This window comes from Takifugu flavidus, chromosome 5 (genome assembly GCF_003711565.1).
Source record: "Takifugu flavidus isolate HTHZ2018 chromosome 5, ASM371156v2, whole genome shotgun sequence".
Classification (NCBI taxonomy): Eukaryota; Metazoa; Chordata; class Actinopteri; order Tetraodontiformes; family Tetraodontidae; genus Takifugu; species Takifugu flavidus.
The window spans coordinates 17,350,452-17,365,536 of record NC_079524.1 but is presented as its reverse complement, the minus strand read 5'-3'; the positions used below and the strand labels follow the sequence as shown (position 1 = coordinate 17,365,536).

At 59.1% G+C, this 15,085-nt stretch overlaps 1 protein-coding gene across 1 annotated transcript; it reads right to left on the bottom strand.

Annotated features, from left to right (window-relative positions):
* Positions 1 to 217: 217 nt before the first annotated feature.
* Positions 218 to 10,087, bottom strand: igsf9b (immunoglobulin superfamily, member 9b). Its single transcript, XM_057033344.1, has 20 exons — positions 10,079 to 10,087; positions 9,721 to 9,868; positions 9,249 to 9,400; positions 9,019 to 9,136; positions 8,736 to 8,877; positions 8,405 to 8,550; positions 8,181 to 8,323; positions 7,980 to 8,120; positions 7,787 to 7,903; positions 7,573 to 7,723; positions 7,380 to 7,491; positions 6,245 to 6,420; positions 5,938 to 6,173; positions 5,769 to 5,853; positions 5,472 to 5,642; positions 5,350 to 5,386; positions 2,192 to 5,203; positions 1,773 to 1,921; positions 1,457 to 1,650; positions 218 to 1,304 (listed from the first exon to the last, which is right to left on the bottom strand). The coding sequence occupies exons 1-19, from the start codon at positions 10,085 to 10,087 to the stop codon at positions 1,469 to 1,471; spliced, it is 5,427 nt and encodes a 1,808-aa protein (XP_056889324.1). The 3' UTR covers positions 218 to 1,304; positions 1,457 to 1,468.
* Positions 10,088 to 15,085: the final 4,998 nt, after the last annotated feature.

The following is a 15,085-nucleotide window of genomic DNA, read 5'->3' as shown; positions in this document are numbered from 1 at the left end:
TTGTCACAAGTTGCTTTCACTAAATGGTCTCCAGGGAGGAGTTTTGGACGTTTGAGGGTATTTCTGCGTTTCCTGTCCGTGTCCTCATGATACTCTGGTCTCCCCGACACCTCGTAAAGAATATTCTAATATCAACCATGAGCAGGACGAACGCCGCTCACTCAATCAGAACGTGGGAAAAGGATCATCCATTCATTTAGCATTAAAACAAACTGTCTTAAACATTCTGAATAAAACAATTTATTCATGTCAAACATAAAAATGACATTAACAACCTGGTGTCCATTTATAAAAACATTCCATTTTGTACAAAACCACCAGGAACTCTGTTCACGCGTGTGATTTTCTTCCAGCTTATTGTGTAGTAACGGTACAAAGCACGACTAAAAACATGAAATCTCTGCTCAGTCGAGATAAAAAAAACATTTCATTTCATCTTCTTTCTCAAACAAGTGGGCACAAAATTCATTGCAGCCAATTTAAATACAAAAACCAGATGAAATATTCACAGTGTTGCTTCAACATCAGTGATGTCAAGTGTAAACGTGTTGCATATTAGAACTCTAATAAATATACAGACATATTCAGGAGCTCAACGTCTGGAAAGAACAGTTTAATATCCGCTCGCTTTGATTCCAGTGCTTCTTTCGGATATTACGCAGAAATAAAATAAGGCAAAAGTTAATGTCGCTGCCAGTCATTTAGTCCCAGAGACAATCCTGAGCTGATTCACGTACCACCGATCATCTGATTAAATTAGACAGATCCAGCAGTAGAACTGTGGGCTTCATTCACATCCAAGCACATCAAAGCATTCGTGCGCTTTGAACAAACGCTGGGAAGCCATGTGAGGTAAACACAGCGAGAATGGAAGAGAACATGGAAAAACACCGGGCGAGCAGCCAGAACGTAACGAGGAAACGGGTTCAAATGCTTTGAGCAACACGCACGTCCAGGTTCCTGTGGACCGCGCTGTCATTGTCACGGGCGTCCCTTCATTAGAAAGGAAAACTCTGATGCGACGGCCCTAAAATAGCAAATCCGAGCTTCCTGCTAGCTTGATGCTTCGCCGCTGAAAAGCTTGAGACGGGCGGAAGCTAAAATGGCCTTTTGTGCCTGATTGTCAAGGTTGGAAATAAATCAAAATAGCTGCACAAGCATCATCATCAATAATCGCTCCTCAGCAGAAGGGAACAAATGCAGGAGAAGGAAGAGGATCCCCGAGGTCCCGCTGACATCACGCCGACATCACGCCGCCGCAGCCCGGCGAGGAACACTGATATTTGGCGTCGTTTGAGATCAACCTGAGGAGGATAAAAGGTGGGTCAGAATTAGGCCTGAACACACTGAGGATCACAGGAATGAGCGTGCACGGATCGAGCAGGCGAGAAAAGGAAGCAGACAGGCGACAGATGGAAAAAGGAGGAGGGCGGAGAGGGCGGGAAGGAGGACGGACCGCGTGGTGCTGCTACAGCAGCGCTGAGCCGGAGTCGGAGTCCGAGCCGGTGCCAGAGGCCGGGCAGCGTTCCTGGGCTCGCCGGTACTCCTGAAGCAGAGCGGCGAAGCGGGCCTCAGCTCTGCTGGATCGGCAGCGAGGCGCCGCGGAACCCGGCAGGGTGGAAACTGGCGTGCTGAGCGAGGGACGCGGGCCTGGGGAGGGCAGCCGGGAAAGGGACGGCATGGACGGGGACACGGCGTGAGGGTCGAGGACACACACATGCGCGCTCACGATGACACGTGCAGCATCCACAACACGCCACCGCACCGCTCACCTTTCTGCTGCTGGTCCTGGAGGCCGGCGGCCCGATCACGCCCCCCCCCACCGTGGAACTGATCAAACCTCGGGGCCTCCAGGACGTCCAGGTCCACGCGGGCGTCCGAGGAGTCCCACTCATAACTCTCATCTACCGAGGTGTTACCTCTGATGGGATACACACAAGAGCCGGTCAACACCAAGCAGACACACAAGAGAATTCCTAAAACTGGCAGCCAAAAGAATTCCTCCCGCTCTTCCTGTCCGGTAGCTCGCGCCAGACACGGATCCACCACTCACAAATAAAAACATTCACAACTTTGAGGGAGAACGAGGTGAAACAGTGAGGAACTCGCTACCAGACCGAGCGGATCGATGTTGGAAAAGCCATTCGATCCTTGTTCAGGATCGCGGCGCCGCCTCTGGCCGGACCTTCACCTTTTCCGTCTCCTCCCGGGCGGCTCCGTCTCGGCTCGGAGCCGCTCGCCGTCCTCGGTGGTTTCCGGGGAGCTGAGCAGCGTCGGGGTGACGGACAGAGACTGCCGGAAGAAGCTGGCGCTGCCTCTCCCGCTGCTCTGGCTGGCGTAACTGGTCCGCCCCCCCTCCGTCTCCCCGTCCCGCCTCATCGCCCTATCCGGCTGTGGGTAAATGTCCCCCTCCCTGGGCGGGACGGGGACATAGTAGCCTGAGGGGCAACCGACGCCCCTGGGGAGGTAAGACCTCGGGGGGCCTCTCCTCGGGTTCGTGGATCTCAGGAGCTCCGCTCTGGGTCCCGGCCAGTGTGGTTGTTGGGGGAGGGGGACGGAGGAGGGCATGGGGACGTGTTTCTGCTGGGCAGACCTAAACATGTCCTGGTATGAGGGGGACCACCGGGGGGGCTCTGGGAACACGGCGGCTTGTCGTCGGGGGTCAGCTGGTTCCAGCAGCGGGGAGACCGAGGTCTGTCTGGGAGGGAACGGCGAAGACGTGAGGTAGGGCGAGCCGGCTAAAGCCCTCTGGGCATGACTGGGCCTCTCTAGGCTCCCCATACTGGGGGGTCTGAGCGGGACGTAGTCCCTCCAGGAGGGGTCCGGCCTGGGGGAGGAGGACTGCGAGCGACTCAAACTGTAGCTCCTGAAATCGGGACTTGGAAATTCGTCCCAGTGGCATTTGTCGTAGATGTACATCCTGGGGCTCTCGAAGTGCTCCCACCTCTGGGAGCCCAAGCTGAAGGACTTCCTGAGGAAGGGGCGGGGGGGCGCCATGGCCGAGAGCGCCCTGCAGGGTCCGGCGCTGAAGGATTTCTTCAGGAAGGGAACGGGAGCCTGGCAAATCCGCGAGGCGATGTTGTTGACCCTGCTGCCCGGAGACTCCGGCGCGTGGCTACGCCCCAACAGAGACTCCCGACCCTCAAGGCCCCCCAGCGAGTGTTTGGTCACCACGTCGGCGACGCCCTTGGCGGCGCTCAGCAGCGTCTGAGCCGACCGCGATCCGAGTCGGAACTCGCCCCTGTCTGGGGTTTTTCTAGCTTGGATTTGAGTTTTCTCGCCGTAGAGCTGCTTGCTGGTTTTCCCCGGACCGGGGGGAGCTGGTCCCGGCTCCTCTGGAAACCGGACCCTGGCTGGGACCGAGCGCTTGTGGGAGGCCGCGGGCGGAGCTGGAGCAGCCTGTCCGAACAAAGCCGGGTGTTCCCGGTTTTCCTCCTGCCAGTTTTTAGGAACCACGTCCGGCTTCGTCCTGGGGGGTTTCCCGGAGCCTCCAGAGGCGGCCGAGCGTTCGGCGTCCTCCGGCGGCTCGTCCACGCTCATTTCAATGAAACCCGGAAGGCTCAGGTACTCGAGGACCGCGCTGGTCTGCTGCGGGGACATTTTCGGCGATGGCCCGGTAGGCTTGGCCCTGAAGGTGCCAGACATTGTGGGGACAGAATACTGGGACAGATCCGGGTCCAGCTCCTCTACGAGAGTCAGGCTGGAGATCGGGCTCGGGCTGGAAGCGAAGGGGAATTTCTCGCTCCTCCTCTCTCGCTCGAACTCTTTCGCCCTTGCTCCGACTTCGTGCTGGTCATAGGGCAGAGTGGAAGAACCCGCTGGACCAGGAGGGCGTGTTGGCGTTGGTTCTGTCCCAGCGCTCCTGTCAGGGGGACTAAAGGAAGCCGCCGAGCTTCCTGGTCTTTCAGCGTCACCACTTCTGGTAGCCGAGTCCCAACGCTGATGTCTGGAACTCGGCACCGTGCCTTCGCTCAAAAGCAGCTCAGCGTCTTTCCGAAGACCCGGCGAGGCCGTTTGTACATCCAGGAGAGGGGCGGAGCTTTCCGAGGTGGCGTCGGGGAGGGAGGTGTTCTGGGTGACCGCGGAACGTGAGGCTTCCCCACTAAACGAGACCTCTGTGGGGTCCACACGACCCTCTTGGCGGCTCTGCACAGGAACGGGGCTGGTGGCCCCTGTAATGGGACTCAGGTCCCACTGGATGCGGGCCCTCGGGGGGCGGTCCAAGGGACTGCTGGTGGTACCAAAGTAGCAGGCCCGGCGGTAGTCCGACACGCAGCTCGTGTGACCCGTGTGTTTCTGTCTCATGGTGACCTGTTGCGGCTTCCACACCGGTTCCCCTGGCGATCCGACATGTTCCCTTTGGGGGCTTCCCGCTGGCTCCGTGCGTCCCCGCCTCGGTCCTCCCGCCTCCCGTCCCCACGTGTCTCTGCTCTCCCCCTCAGGGTCACTGCTGAGCTGTGAGATCTGGGTGCTGTTATGAGTCAGCTCGCTGTCCGTGGGCCGCCGCGGTGCGTTCGTGTCCAGGGGTTTGCTTCTCCTGGAGCGACCGGGGAGGAGGTCTTCGGCGGGACCTGGACCCAAGCCTCTCCTGGAAGGATCGCCGGGTTTCTTCTCACTGATGTCGGAGTAGAAGCTGGCTCTCTCCAGCAGGGCCGCCGAGCCCAGCTCATCGTCAGAGTAGAAGCAGCCGTGTCGGGAGAAGTTACTGGCCATGGCCCGCACCCTCCCGGGGGAGGAGGGGGGTCTGTGCAGCTCACTCACATCCAGAGTTAGAGGAGAACCTTTCCTCTCCTCGCTCTCGGGGCTGAAAACGCTCGACCTTGGGGACTCTCTGTACGACGTGCGGTGGCTCCCCGAGCCACTCGCTCCACCAGTGACCGGCTCCACGCCCTCCTTCCTGGAGGAGCCGGAGCTCTCCTCAAGGAGCTGGACGAGGAACCGTCCATCGGGGCCTCTGGAGATGGACTCCAGGGCGACTGGCGAGGCGGCCTGAGAGCCCAGGTGGGTCTCGAAGAGCGTGTAATGCGGCGGAGGCGAGGAGTTGGACAGGAGCTGCCTCCTCTGGTCGTGATATTCCCCGCGGCTGCCTTTATCGAAGGTCGACCGATACGACTGCGACGACGAGGAGACTGGGAAGAAGGGGAGGGGCGGACACAGCTTCAGCTTCAGGACGCTGTCGGGGCTGCGAGGAGGCGAGTCGGCCCTGACAAAAGGAGGAGGAGACCATTCAGACCAATAGAGGAGTTGGACATGACACAAACGCAGAGTGGTTCCATTCCATTCAGTCATCTTTGTTTATCAGCAGGACCAGGCTCATGGGTGTGTGTGTGTGTGTGTGTGTGTCCTTACACTGGAGACGCGCCGGTCTGGAGGGTGGGTGGGAGATCTACAAAGAGGTGAAAGGAGATATAAAGTGTTAACCAGCGGCGTGTTCCAAGAGCGTTCCCCACCACAGCAGCACCGGGTCTCACATTGTCTCCTCTTCCGGTGCCTCAGCTCTCGCCTGTGCTTCATGTAGCACGCCGTCACCAGCGAGAGGACGACGCCCACCGCCAGGAAGCACGACCCTGCTAACAGCCCGGCCAAGAGGGGCGGAGGAACGACCTCCAGGAAACTGGAACCCAGAGGGTACACCTCCATCCCTGGAAGCAGCATCATCAGTAGACTCGACACCCCCCGAAGACCGAGTTAATGTAGCGTGACCGCTGATACATGCTAGCCCATGCTAGTCCATGCTAGTCCATGCTAGTCCATGCTAGTCCACTTACCGAAGGTGGAGATGTTGACCGACTCGCTGGGCTGACTGAGTAATTTGTTGCTACGCGACATCAGCCGCAGCTCATAATAACAGTCCTGAGAGAAAGACAGGCCACATGAATGCTCCATTTTGTCCAAAATGACGAGGAAAACGGATATAATAGAGGGGGGGCTCGTTACCCGGAGCAGTCCTGGCACCAGCAGCTGGCTCTTATTGGCGCTGATGTTGCTGAGGGTGACCCACTGTCCCTGGTTCCTGCGGGCCTGCAGGACGTAATCCGTCGGCAAATAGGCCGGAGCGGCCGGAGGTGACCACTGGAGCACGACCCCCCCCTCCGTCTGGTTGACTGACAGGGATGAGGGGGGCTCGGGGGCCGGGAGACGGGTGGCGGCGGCGGGAGCTTCTGTGGGCACAGCTGAGGAGAAGGCGGCGGATTAGAAAGGGAGCCGTGTGAGGAGGATCCAAGAGGCGCCGAGGGGTCCGAACCTCGCGTCTGTGCAGAGACGATCTCGCTGAAGGCTCCAGAACCGAGCTTGTTCTGAGGCAGGACGCTGAACTGGTAGCTGGTGCCGGCCAGCAGCCCCGTCACCAGCAGGTGGTTCTTGGACGTGGGCACGGGCAGCGACGCCCATTCGTGTTTCCCTCTGGAAGCTTGTTTGACCCTGGAACGATGCCAAACGTTAGCGAGGGACGGAGGGACGGTGGGACGGAGGGACGGTGGGACGGAGGGATGGTGGGATGGTGGGACGGAGGGACGGTGGGATGGTGGGACGGTGGGACGGAGGGATGGAGGGACGGAGGGACGGAGGGACGGTGGGATGGAGGGACGGTGGGACGGTGGGACGGAGGGACGGTGGATGGAGGGAGGGTGGGACGGTGGGATGGAGGGACGGTGGGACGGAGGGACGGTGGGACGGAGGGATGGTGGGACGGAGGGACGGTGGGACGGAGGGATGGAGGGATGGTGGGACGGTGGGATGGAGGGACGGAGGGAGGGTGGGACGGTGGGATGGAGGGACGGTGGGATGGAGGGAGGGTGGGACGGTGGAACGGTGGGACGGAGGGAGGAGGGACGGTGGGATGGAGGGAGGGTGGGACGGAGGGACGGTGGATGGAGGGAGGGTGGGACGGTGGGATGGAGGACGGTGGGACGGTGGGACGGAGGGAGGGTGGGACGGTGGAACGGAGGGAGGGAGGGACGGTGGGATGGAGGGAGGGTGGGACGGTGGAACGGTGGGACGGAGGAGGGTGGGACGGAGGGACAGAGGGAGGGTGGGACGGTGGAACGGTGGAACGGTGGGATGGAGGGAGGGAGGGAGGGACGGTGGGATGGAGGGAGGGTGGGACGGTGGGACGATGGGATGGAGGGATGGAGGGACGGAGGGAGGGTGGGATTGAGGGACGCGCCGGCGTCCTCAGACAGTTAAAATCTTCGTTTAAAGACAATGAGTGAAAGGGATCGTGAGTGTAAGGAGATAATGAAGGACTCATTGGGGCCAGCAGGCGTCCGTGGCCACGTGTTGTTTACTGGTTGTTTACTGTTGTTTACGTGGGCAGGAGGAACACGCCGGCCCTGCGGCTGATGTTGCACCTCGGTGGGGCGGCTCTCCTGCTGACTCACCACACGGTGAACTTCTGCGTGTACCCGCCGTCGAAGCCGGGCCGCCAGGACACGTTGGCCTGATTCATCTCGGCGGTGACCAACACGGATGACGCAGCGTGAGGACTGGTGCCTGGAGGACACAGGACACGTGAGGCGTCTGACGGTCGGGGACACGGTCGGGGACACGGTCGGGCTCCGGCGGCGCACTCACCCAGCACCGTGACCACGGTCCCCGCGCCCACGGTGGCCACGCGGTTGGTGGCCAAGCACTCCCAGCCCCCGTGGTGGTCTTTGCCGACCGGCTGGAGCAGGAGGGAGCCGTTGGGCAGCACGGAGTAGCCGGAGTGAGGAGAGGAGCCGATCTAGGAGGCAAGGGAGCATTAACACGACCTGCTCCCCCCACGAGCCTGGAGCTGCTCTCATACCTTGCTCCATGTGATGGTGGGAGGGGGGTCTCCGCTGCCTTCACACGGGATCATCAGGTCTCTGCCCACCTCCTGGAGATACTCAGGCCGGGGGAGCACCCTGAAGGACGGAGGGTCCTGGGAGGGAGGCGGGAGGAAGGTGAGGAAGCTGGTTCTGCTGACCCAGAGCTGGCTCTAAAGGCCTGATGGTTACCTGCAGGATGACCTGGGTGGGGTCGGACCGCCCCATGGTACCGTAGCTGTTGTACGCCGTGCACGTGTACATGCCCACGGCGTTATCGTTGGCCGTGGTGATGAACACGGAGCCCTCGGAGTTGATGATCCAGCCTGGGAACTGAAGGGAAAGGTGAGGTCATCCACACGGCTACCTCCTCACGCCGCCATCATCTCTTACCTTATCTGGATCCAGGTCGTTCCCATCTTTGGTCCAGTTCACGTAGAGAGCAGGGGGGTCGGCCTGGACAGGACAGACGATCACCCCCCCCATCCCCGCCGGCAAATACGTCTCCCGGGGCATTCGGCCCACGCGAGCCGGGTCTGAGGGAAACAGAGAGGAAGCGGCGGTGAAACGGACGCGGCGACGCACCGAGACGTGCGTCCGAGGAGACGGCCGCTCACGCTTGACGGTCAGGGACGCAGAGGCCGAAGGGGGGGTCAAAACGCCGTTCGTGGGGACGCAAGTGTAGTTGCCAGCATCCTCTGGGATGAGGTTTGGGATGAGGAGGGTCCCGTCCACTAAAACCTTCACCCGGGACTTTAGGGACCTAAAACCAGGAGCGTTTGAAGACCTGATGGATTCGATTTGACAGGAATGTTCTGGCACATTAACAGAAGAAGAGCACGTGGACAACCGCTAGTTCCTAACATTAATATTCTAAATGTTCCTCCAGGGTGGGACAGGTAGGACAGTCTGTTGGAAGACACATGAGGGACACATGGATGGACTCACTCTATATGGTAAACATTCTGTCCCTGCTTCATCCACTCGTAGGTGAGGTTGGAGGGGTAAGCGTCCGCCTGGCACTGCAGAGATGCATCCTGGGACATGTTCAGAGAGGTGTCCTCTGGGGAGATGATGATGAGCGGAGGACCTGTGGACAGCAGGGACACAGAACCCATCCGTGTGTGTGTGCGTGTGGTACGGGTCATGGCCTATAGGGGGCAGCACTGGCACAGGCAGGGAGTGGGAACTTGCTCAGCAAATGCTTCACGTGAGGCCCTCCGGGACTGACCTTTGACCTGCAGCTGCGTGGAGTGGGTCAGGTTCCCCTCCGAGTTGGACACGTGACATTTGTACACTCCGGAAATATTTCTCGTGACGGAGGCCAAAGACAAGGTACCATTGATCACCTGAGGGGGGGTTAGGGTGAGGTGGGGGGGGTGGAGAGGAGACAAGAGAGCTCAGTCACGACCCGTTTGGAAGGAACATCAGAAATGAGGTGACGGAACAAACACAACTGACTTTTATCTTCTGGTGCTTCAGGATCTGGCCGTCGTCTTTGTGCCAGACCACCGTTGGCCGGGGGTTGCCCTGGGCCCCGCAGCTGAGGGTCAGCGAGTCCCCCAGCAGCACCTCCACAAAGCTCGGCGGCTTCTTTATGAAGGCAGGTGGAGCTACAACGAGACAAGAGCTTAGACAAGGCTTCCAACGTTGGCACGGCGACCAGAACCCCGTGGAAGGGCGGCAGGTCGTGAGGAAACAAGGTTCCCGTTCACACAACAATGATGGTGATTAGGTTGCTGTAAACATCACACAAACATCACAGTCGGGACTCAAGACTGAGACAAACGCTCAGCAACAAGGTTTAACTCCCGGCCTGGAACACGAACACTCCTTCAGCCAGGCCCCGCAGGAACGGCTGGAGAGGCGGCGGGCCAGCGATGACGGGGCAGGCGAGGCCCTCGTGAGTCAGAGGAACCCTGCGGAGCTGCACCTGTGATGGAGAGGAAGGTCCACGTGCCGTTCTGGAAGTCGTCCTTCTCTGTGGCCAGCACCAGGATACGACACTCGAACCAGCCCTCGTCCTCCTGGGTCAGCTGGTCCAGCAGCAGGGAGGCACCCCGCGTCAAGGTATACCCGACCTGGGGGGGGGGGGAGGAGAGAGGGGGGGGGGGGGGGGAGAGGAGGGGGAGGGGGGGGGGAGGAGGAGGGAAGGGGGGGGAGAGGAGGAGGAGGGGTGGGAAGAGGGAGGAGGAGGGGGGGGAGGAGAAGGAGGAGAAGGGGGAGGGGGGGGGGAGGGGGGGAGGAGGAGGAGGGGGAGGAGGAGGAAGGAGGAGGAAGAGCAGATATACACAGATCATCCACAGTTGGCAGACGAGCTGGTAAATGCAGCACTGCAGAGGTAAAAATGTCCAGGTCCACAGGGGCCACCGGGGCCACCGGGACTACAGGGGCCTACAGGGGCCACCGGGACTACAGGGGCCACCGGGACTACAGGGGCCACCGGGACTACAGGGGCCTACAGGGGCCACCGGGACTACAGGGGCCACCGGGACTACAGGGGCCTACAGGTGCCACCGGGACTACAGGGGCCAACGGAACTACAGGGGCCACAGGAACTACAACGAAGAGTAAAAACAACTGAATATCAAATATGGTAAAAAGGTGCAGCTGAAGTTTGTGGCATTTGAACAGATGCAGCATCAATGAGTCAAGAGGTGAACAGACACGTGTTGTGGACTCACACACACACACCACACACACGCACGCACACACGCACGCACACACACACACACACACACACCTCCCCCCTTTGGTGGTTGCCTGGTGACGACAGCCAGCAGGACTGGAGTCATCCCCCCCCTTTTATTCCATCTCTCAATGAGCTCTTTACACTCCTTCAGTCTAGAGACTCTAAACAACAGAAGGATGCGTACAGGGAGGAAACACACACACACACACACACACACACACACACACACACAGCTCTGTCCAGGCCGTGACCACAGCAATGTGAAGGTAAACAGGAAGTGTGTGCGGTGTGAAACACAGCAAACTTTATTTGAAATTAGATTTTTATTTTGTCGCCACTTCCTGATTCTGCTGTAACCCGGCAACAACCCCGACGCGCTCCACGTTATTTAGGTATACGTGTGTGTCCCGAGGACAAGACCAAACACGGCCGAGACGACGCTGGCTAACAATTAACCTGCATTCCTGACGGAGGCCGTTGTTGTGTTTTATAGTCGGGCGGCTGGAGCGGCCTCCTAAAACAGCAACCTTCCTCCAGGCGTCATAAAACGACGGCTGCTTCTATCAGACGGCATCTCTGAGACGAGCGGGCCCCGAGAACAGGTGTGCAGCTTTCTTCAGGGCTTCCTTTTATCTGCAAATGGACGGCTCCTCCCAGAATTCCAGAATTCCCGGTTAGCGACGGAGCAAAGTCCCTGCTGCAGGTGACCCACTTGTCCCGTGGCCGAATGACCTTTAGCAGAATTCAGGTGTTTTACTGCCATAAAAAGGCTTTTCTGGGTCCAGGTGCTGCTGGGGGGACCCAGGACCCCCCCACACCCGCCCCCGGGACTACAGGTTCCGACCGGACCGTCTCTGGTTCTACTAGCATCTCTTATTTGTGAAGAAAATGAATGTTGTTCTTCTCACACCCATTGTCATGCTAATCTCAGCGGGCCCTCGGAACACGTGTGCATGTGTGCATACATGTTGATTTTCAAATCCCGGGCTCCGCCCTGCCCCCGGGCTCCGCCCTGCCCCCGGGCTCTTTATGGGAGAATTCCGGCTTAACCCTTTCCTGCCGCCTCGCTCTTGTCTGTGGCTACAAAGAGACTCCTCATTCTCTCAGGTTACCATAGTGACGAGGGTGAGAAAAACCCCGACTGTAGCTTCAGATTTGAATCATGAGACCCTGGAAGGGGGGGGGGGGGGGAGAGGGGGGAGAGGGGCGGGTCAGCGGGCCACCGTCGGATATCGGAGGGAGTCGAGGAGAAACGGGCAGAAAGGAAGCAGGAGGGGAAGAACAAAGCACAGGAGGGGAAGAACAAAGCACAGGAGGTGAAGAACAAAGCACAGGAGGTGAAGAACAAAGCACAGGAGGGGAAGAACAAAGCACAGGAGGGGAAGAACAAAGCACAGGAGGGGAAGAACAAAGCACAGGAGTGGGAGAACAAAGCACAGGAGGGGAAGAACAAAGCACAGGAGGAGAATAACAAAACACAGGAGGTGAAGAACAAAACACAGGAGGTGAAGAACAAAGCACAGGAGGGGAAGAACAAAGCACAGGAGGGGAAGAACAAAACACAGGAGGTGAAGAACAAAGCACAGGAGGGGAAGAACAAAGCACAGGAGGGGAAGAACAAAGCACAATTTGGCTCGGAGAACAAAGGACGGAGGCTGCGTCGCACCTTTTAAACGTGGCGTCAAAGCCGGTGACAAACTCACGCCGGGAACACACGCCTAGGTTTGGGAGCGAGCGAGCGCAGGGTTACGGGGAGGTTAGGAGGGTTGAGCGCATCGATAATCCACCCGCGACCAATGAGAGGCCGACCTTCCTGACCTCTGGGCCTCGCCACTCCCCAGCAGACCCATTCATCATTTCCTCCGCTCCTCTATTAGCGCCACATCCATAAGTCATCCCGGGGAGGGAGACCGGTGGTCCCCACTCCCCGGGGGGGGGGGGGGGGCCCGCCAGGAAGAGACGCTACGTGTGAAGCTCCAATAGCTGCAGCCGGGACCAGGAAGACAGATTATTGTGTTTGCAGAAGCATCAGCGCAGCTTTTCTTTGTCCATCCGCATGTGTGTAACAGTGGTGCATTGTGGGATGTGTTTTGATTTGAACACAATCATAAGTCTGGGTCTGGCCCCCTGTTTCTGACAGCTCAGCCCCCCCCCCTAAATTTCTCTCTTTAATCCTTCTGTCCCTCTAATAAGTTTAACCCTCTTATGAATAGCTCTTTGTCGTGAGATAGATTACAGTTAACTCTGACCCTCTCACTCGCTCCGGCTGCTTTAATCCCAGCAGAGCGCACACACACACACACACACACACACACACAACTCACGTGCACAATTTCACGAGAGCCTCCTGACCCCAGCGTGCACTGGGGTGGCCACTGCTAGGCTACGAGCTAATGGACACGTCCAGGAGATCCTTCACTTGATTTCTCTCACCACAGATCCCAAAAACGGAAAGTGGCGGGACCGGCAGCGGACCGGCAGCGGACCGGGCCGTCTCTGGGGTGTCGGAACTCGTCTAATGTGAGCAGCACCTGTGCACCGGCCAGGCGGAACACAGGTGTGACTCCTGTCGACGAGTCCGGACAAAGAGGATCAAACAGTCGCCTGCTTGCTGAAGGTGGAATCCCCCAACATTTTTAATTTGAGGGTAGAATACATTAGAGCTACAGCGCTGACACGCTTCACGTGCTGCCATCTGCCTCCGGGGGGGGGTTAGGAGGATCTCAGGCAGGCGGGGGCAAAGCCACATCAGACAGGCACCCAGATATGGGATGGCTCCTCTCAGAGGTTTACCCCGTCAGCGCCGCTCCGGAACAATGACCAAGCCTGTGCAGCCTGATGGCCGGCTGCCCCCCCCCCGATCGCCTGCTGCCCCCCCCCCCCCCGATCGCCTGCTGCCCCCCCTGGTGCCCCCCCCCCCCCCCCCCCCATATTACAGTAAATCTGCATCCTGAATGATCAAACTGCTGCAGCCAGCGGCCTAAATCGGAGGCCCTGGTCCGTGCCGGGACTCCCGGGTTCATGGGAGCGTTCCTCGGGATCTAGCTGACCCCGTTGTGACAGCGTGTCATTCCTGGCATCCCGGCGGTCCCGTTAGCTTTGGCAGCGCGCGGGAACGCCGTGATTCCCTCTTTGTGTCCCGTCTGCTGGTGGACAATGGCAGGTTTATGGGCCTCTGGCAGCAAAAGTGCCGCCATTCTTCCCGATCCATCCACCCTCCTTCAAGCACAACAATCTCTCTTCCTGGGCCACCCCTCAGCATACTAATAAAACGCCGTCCCGGCCCCCACCGGACCCACACCCCTGGTCCCCCAGCACGGCGTTCCGCGTAGCCCCATTCCACTGGCACGGCTCCCCATCCCCCATAAAACTGCATCTATTAAAACATCCGTTCTTGCCTTCCAGCCCCCGGGACCCCCCCCCCCACAGGTCTTACCTCTGTAGTTTGGATGAACCCGCGGCGCGTACACGCCAAATTTGATGAGGATGGGGATGTTAAAGCCCAGGCGCACCCATTCCACCACGTGCAGAGGGAAGAGCTTCGGGGTGCTCACTTCTTTGGTCGGTGCGAGGTCACAGCTCAGCTCGACAGAGCCCCCCTGTCGGGCCTGGACCAGCGTCGCCTCGCACTGGGACGCACCTGCAACGACAGCAGCAGGTCAGGAGCGCGTGTGGGGAACAGTCCGCGTCCCCTCCCGGTCCAAGAGAGGCCAGGGGAGACCATCGGGATCATATAGCAACACGGCACACAAACACACAGCAATCCTATTAGTGACACCTGGAGCAGGTTCCAACTCTTTAGCTCCTCTCTGTCAGTGCCGTGTGTGTGTGTGTGTGTGTGGTGTGTGTGTGTGTGTGTGTGTTGTGTGTGTGTGTGTGTGTGCTCTCATGGCTGCCCAGTGTTTGCTCTGCTAACTCATCTAGCCTGGTGATTACTTTAATCTCTGAAAGGAGGGCGGCGGCAGCACTCTGATGCGGGGCAGCAGCCCTCTGCCCTCACACCAGCCGACCTCCTGCTACCCCCTGGGGTACACACATGGTCTGCAGAGCAGCAAAATCAATCCCCCCCCCCACCCCCCCGCACGCACAGCAGAGTGGGCCTATGGTGGGGGGTAGCATAAATCCCAGCTTGGACTAAATCCACACCCAGAGATATTATTTAAGTTGGATTTGGGCCTTATTCTGCTTGGTCGGGCACGTCTCATCCCTCCTCTCTCCTTCCTCTCGTGGGCGGCGCTGGGAGGGGCACCACGACGCACAGAATAAATCACCCCCCCCTCAAATGAGCTAAACCAAGTCACAAAGACACAGAGAAGCCGACGTGTGAGAGTTCCGCTTGCTCGTTAATGAGCCGCACCTTTAGGCACCTAAAGTTGTGTTAAGACGAGTTTACTCGTGCAAAATGCCCCGTTTCATACTCACTGAAGTAAAGGAGCAGGACGGCGGCGGCGGCGGCGGCGGCCTGGGGCCAGCGTCTCTCGAGTCCCATGTTGGCCGTTACTGTCTCACATCTCCCAGCCTGCAGGAGAAGAACACCAAGACTGATGGTTCCAGGAGAGGAACGGCGTCACAACACACAGGAGAACCCCACAACAGAGCACACACA

What these genes read in the sequence shown, in the direction of transcription:
- igsf9b (XM_057033344.1), bottom strand. An exon ending in CGTCTCTGCACAGACGCGAG is followed by an intron (nt 6,174 to 6,244) that starts GTTCGGACCCCT and finishes CCTTCTCCTCAG; the next exon opens with CTGTGCCCACAGAAGCTCCC. An exon ending in GGTCAACATCTCCACCTTCG is followed by an intron (nt 5,643 to 5,768) that starts GTAAGTGGACTA and finishes TGCTGCTTCCAG; the next exon opens with GGATGGAGGTGTACCCTCTG.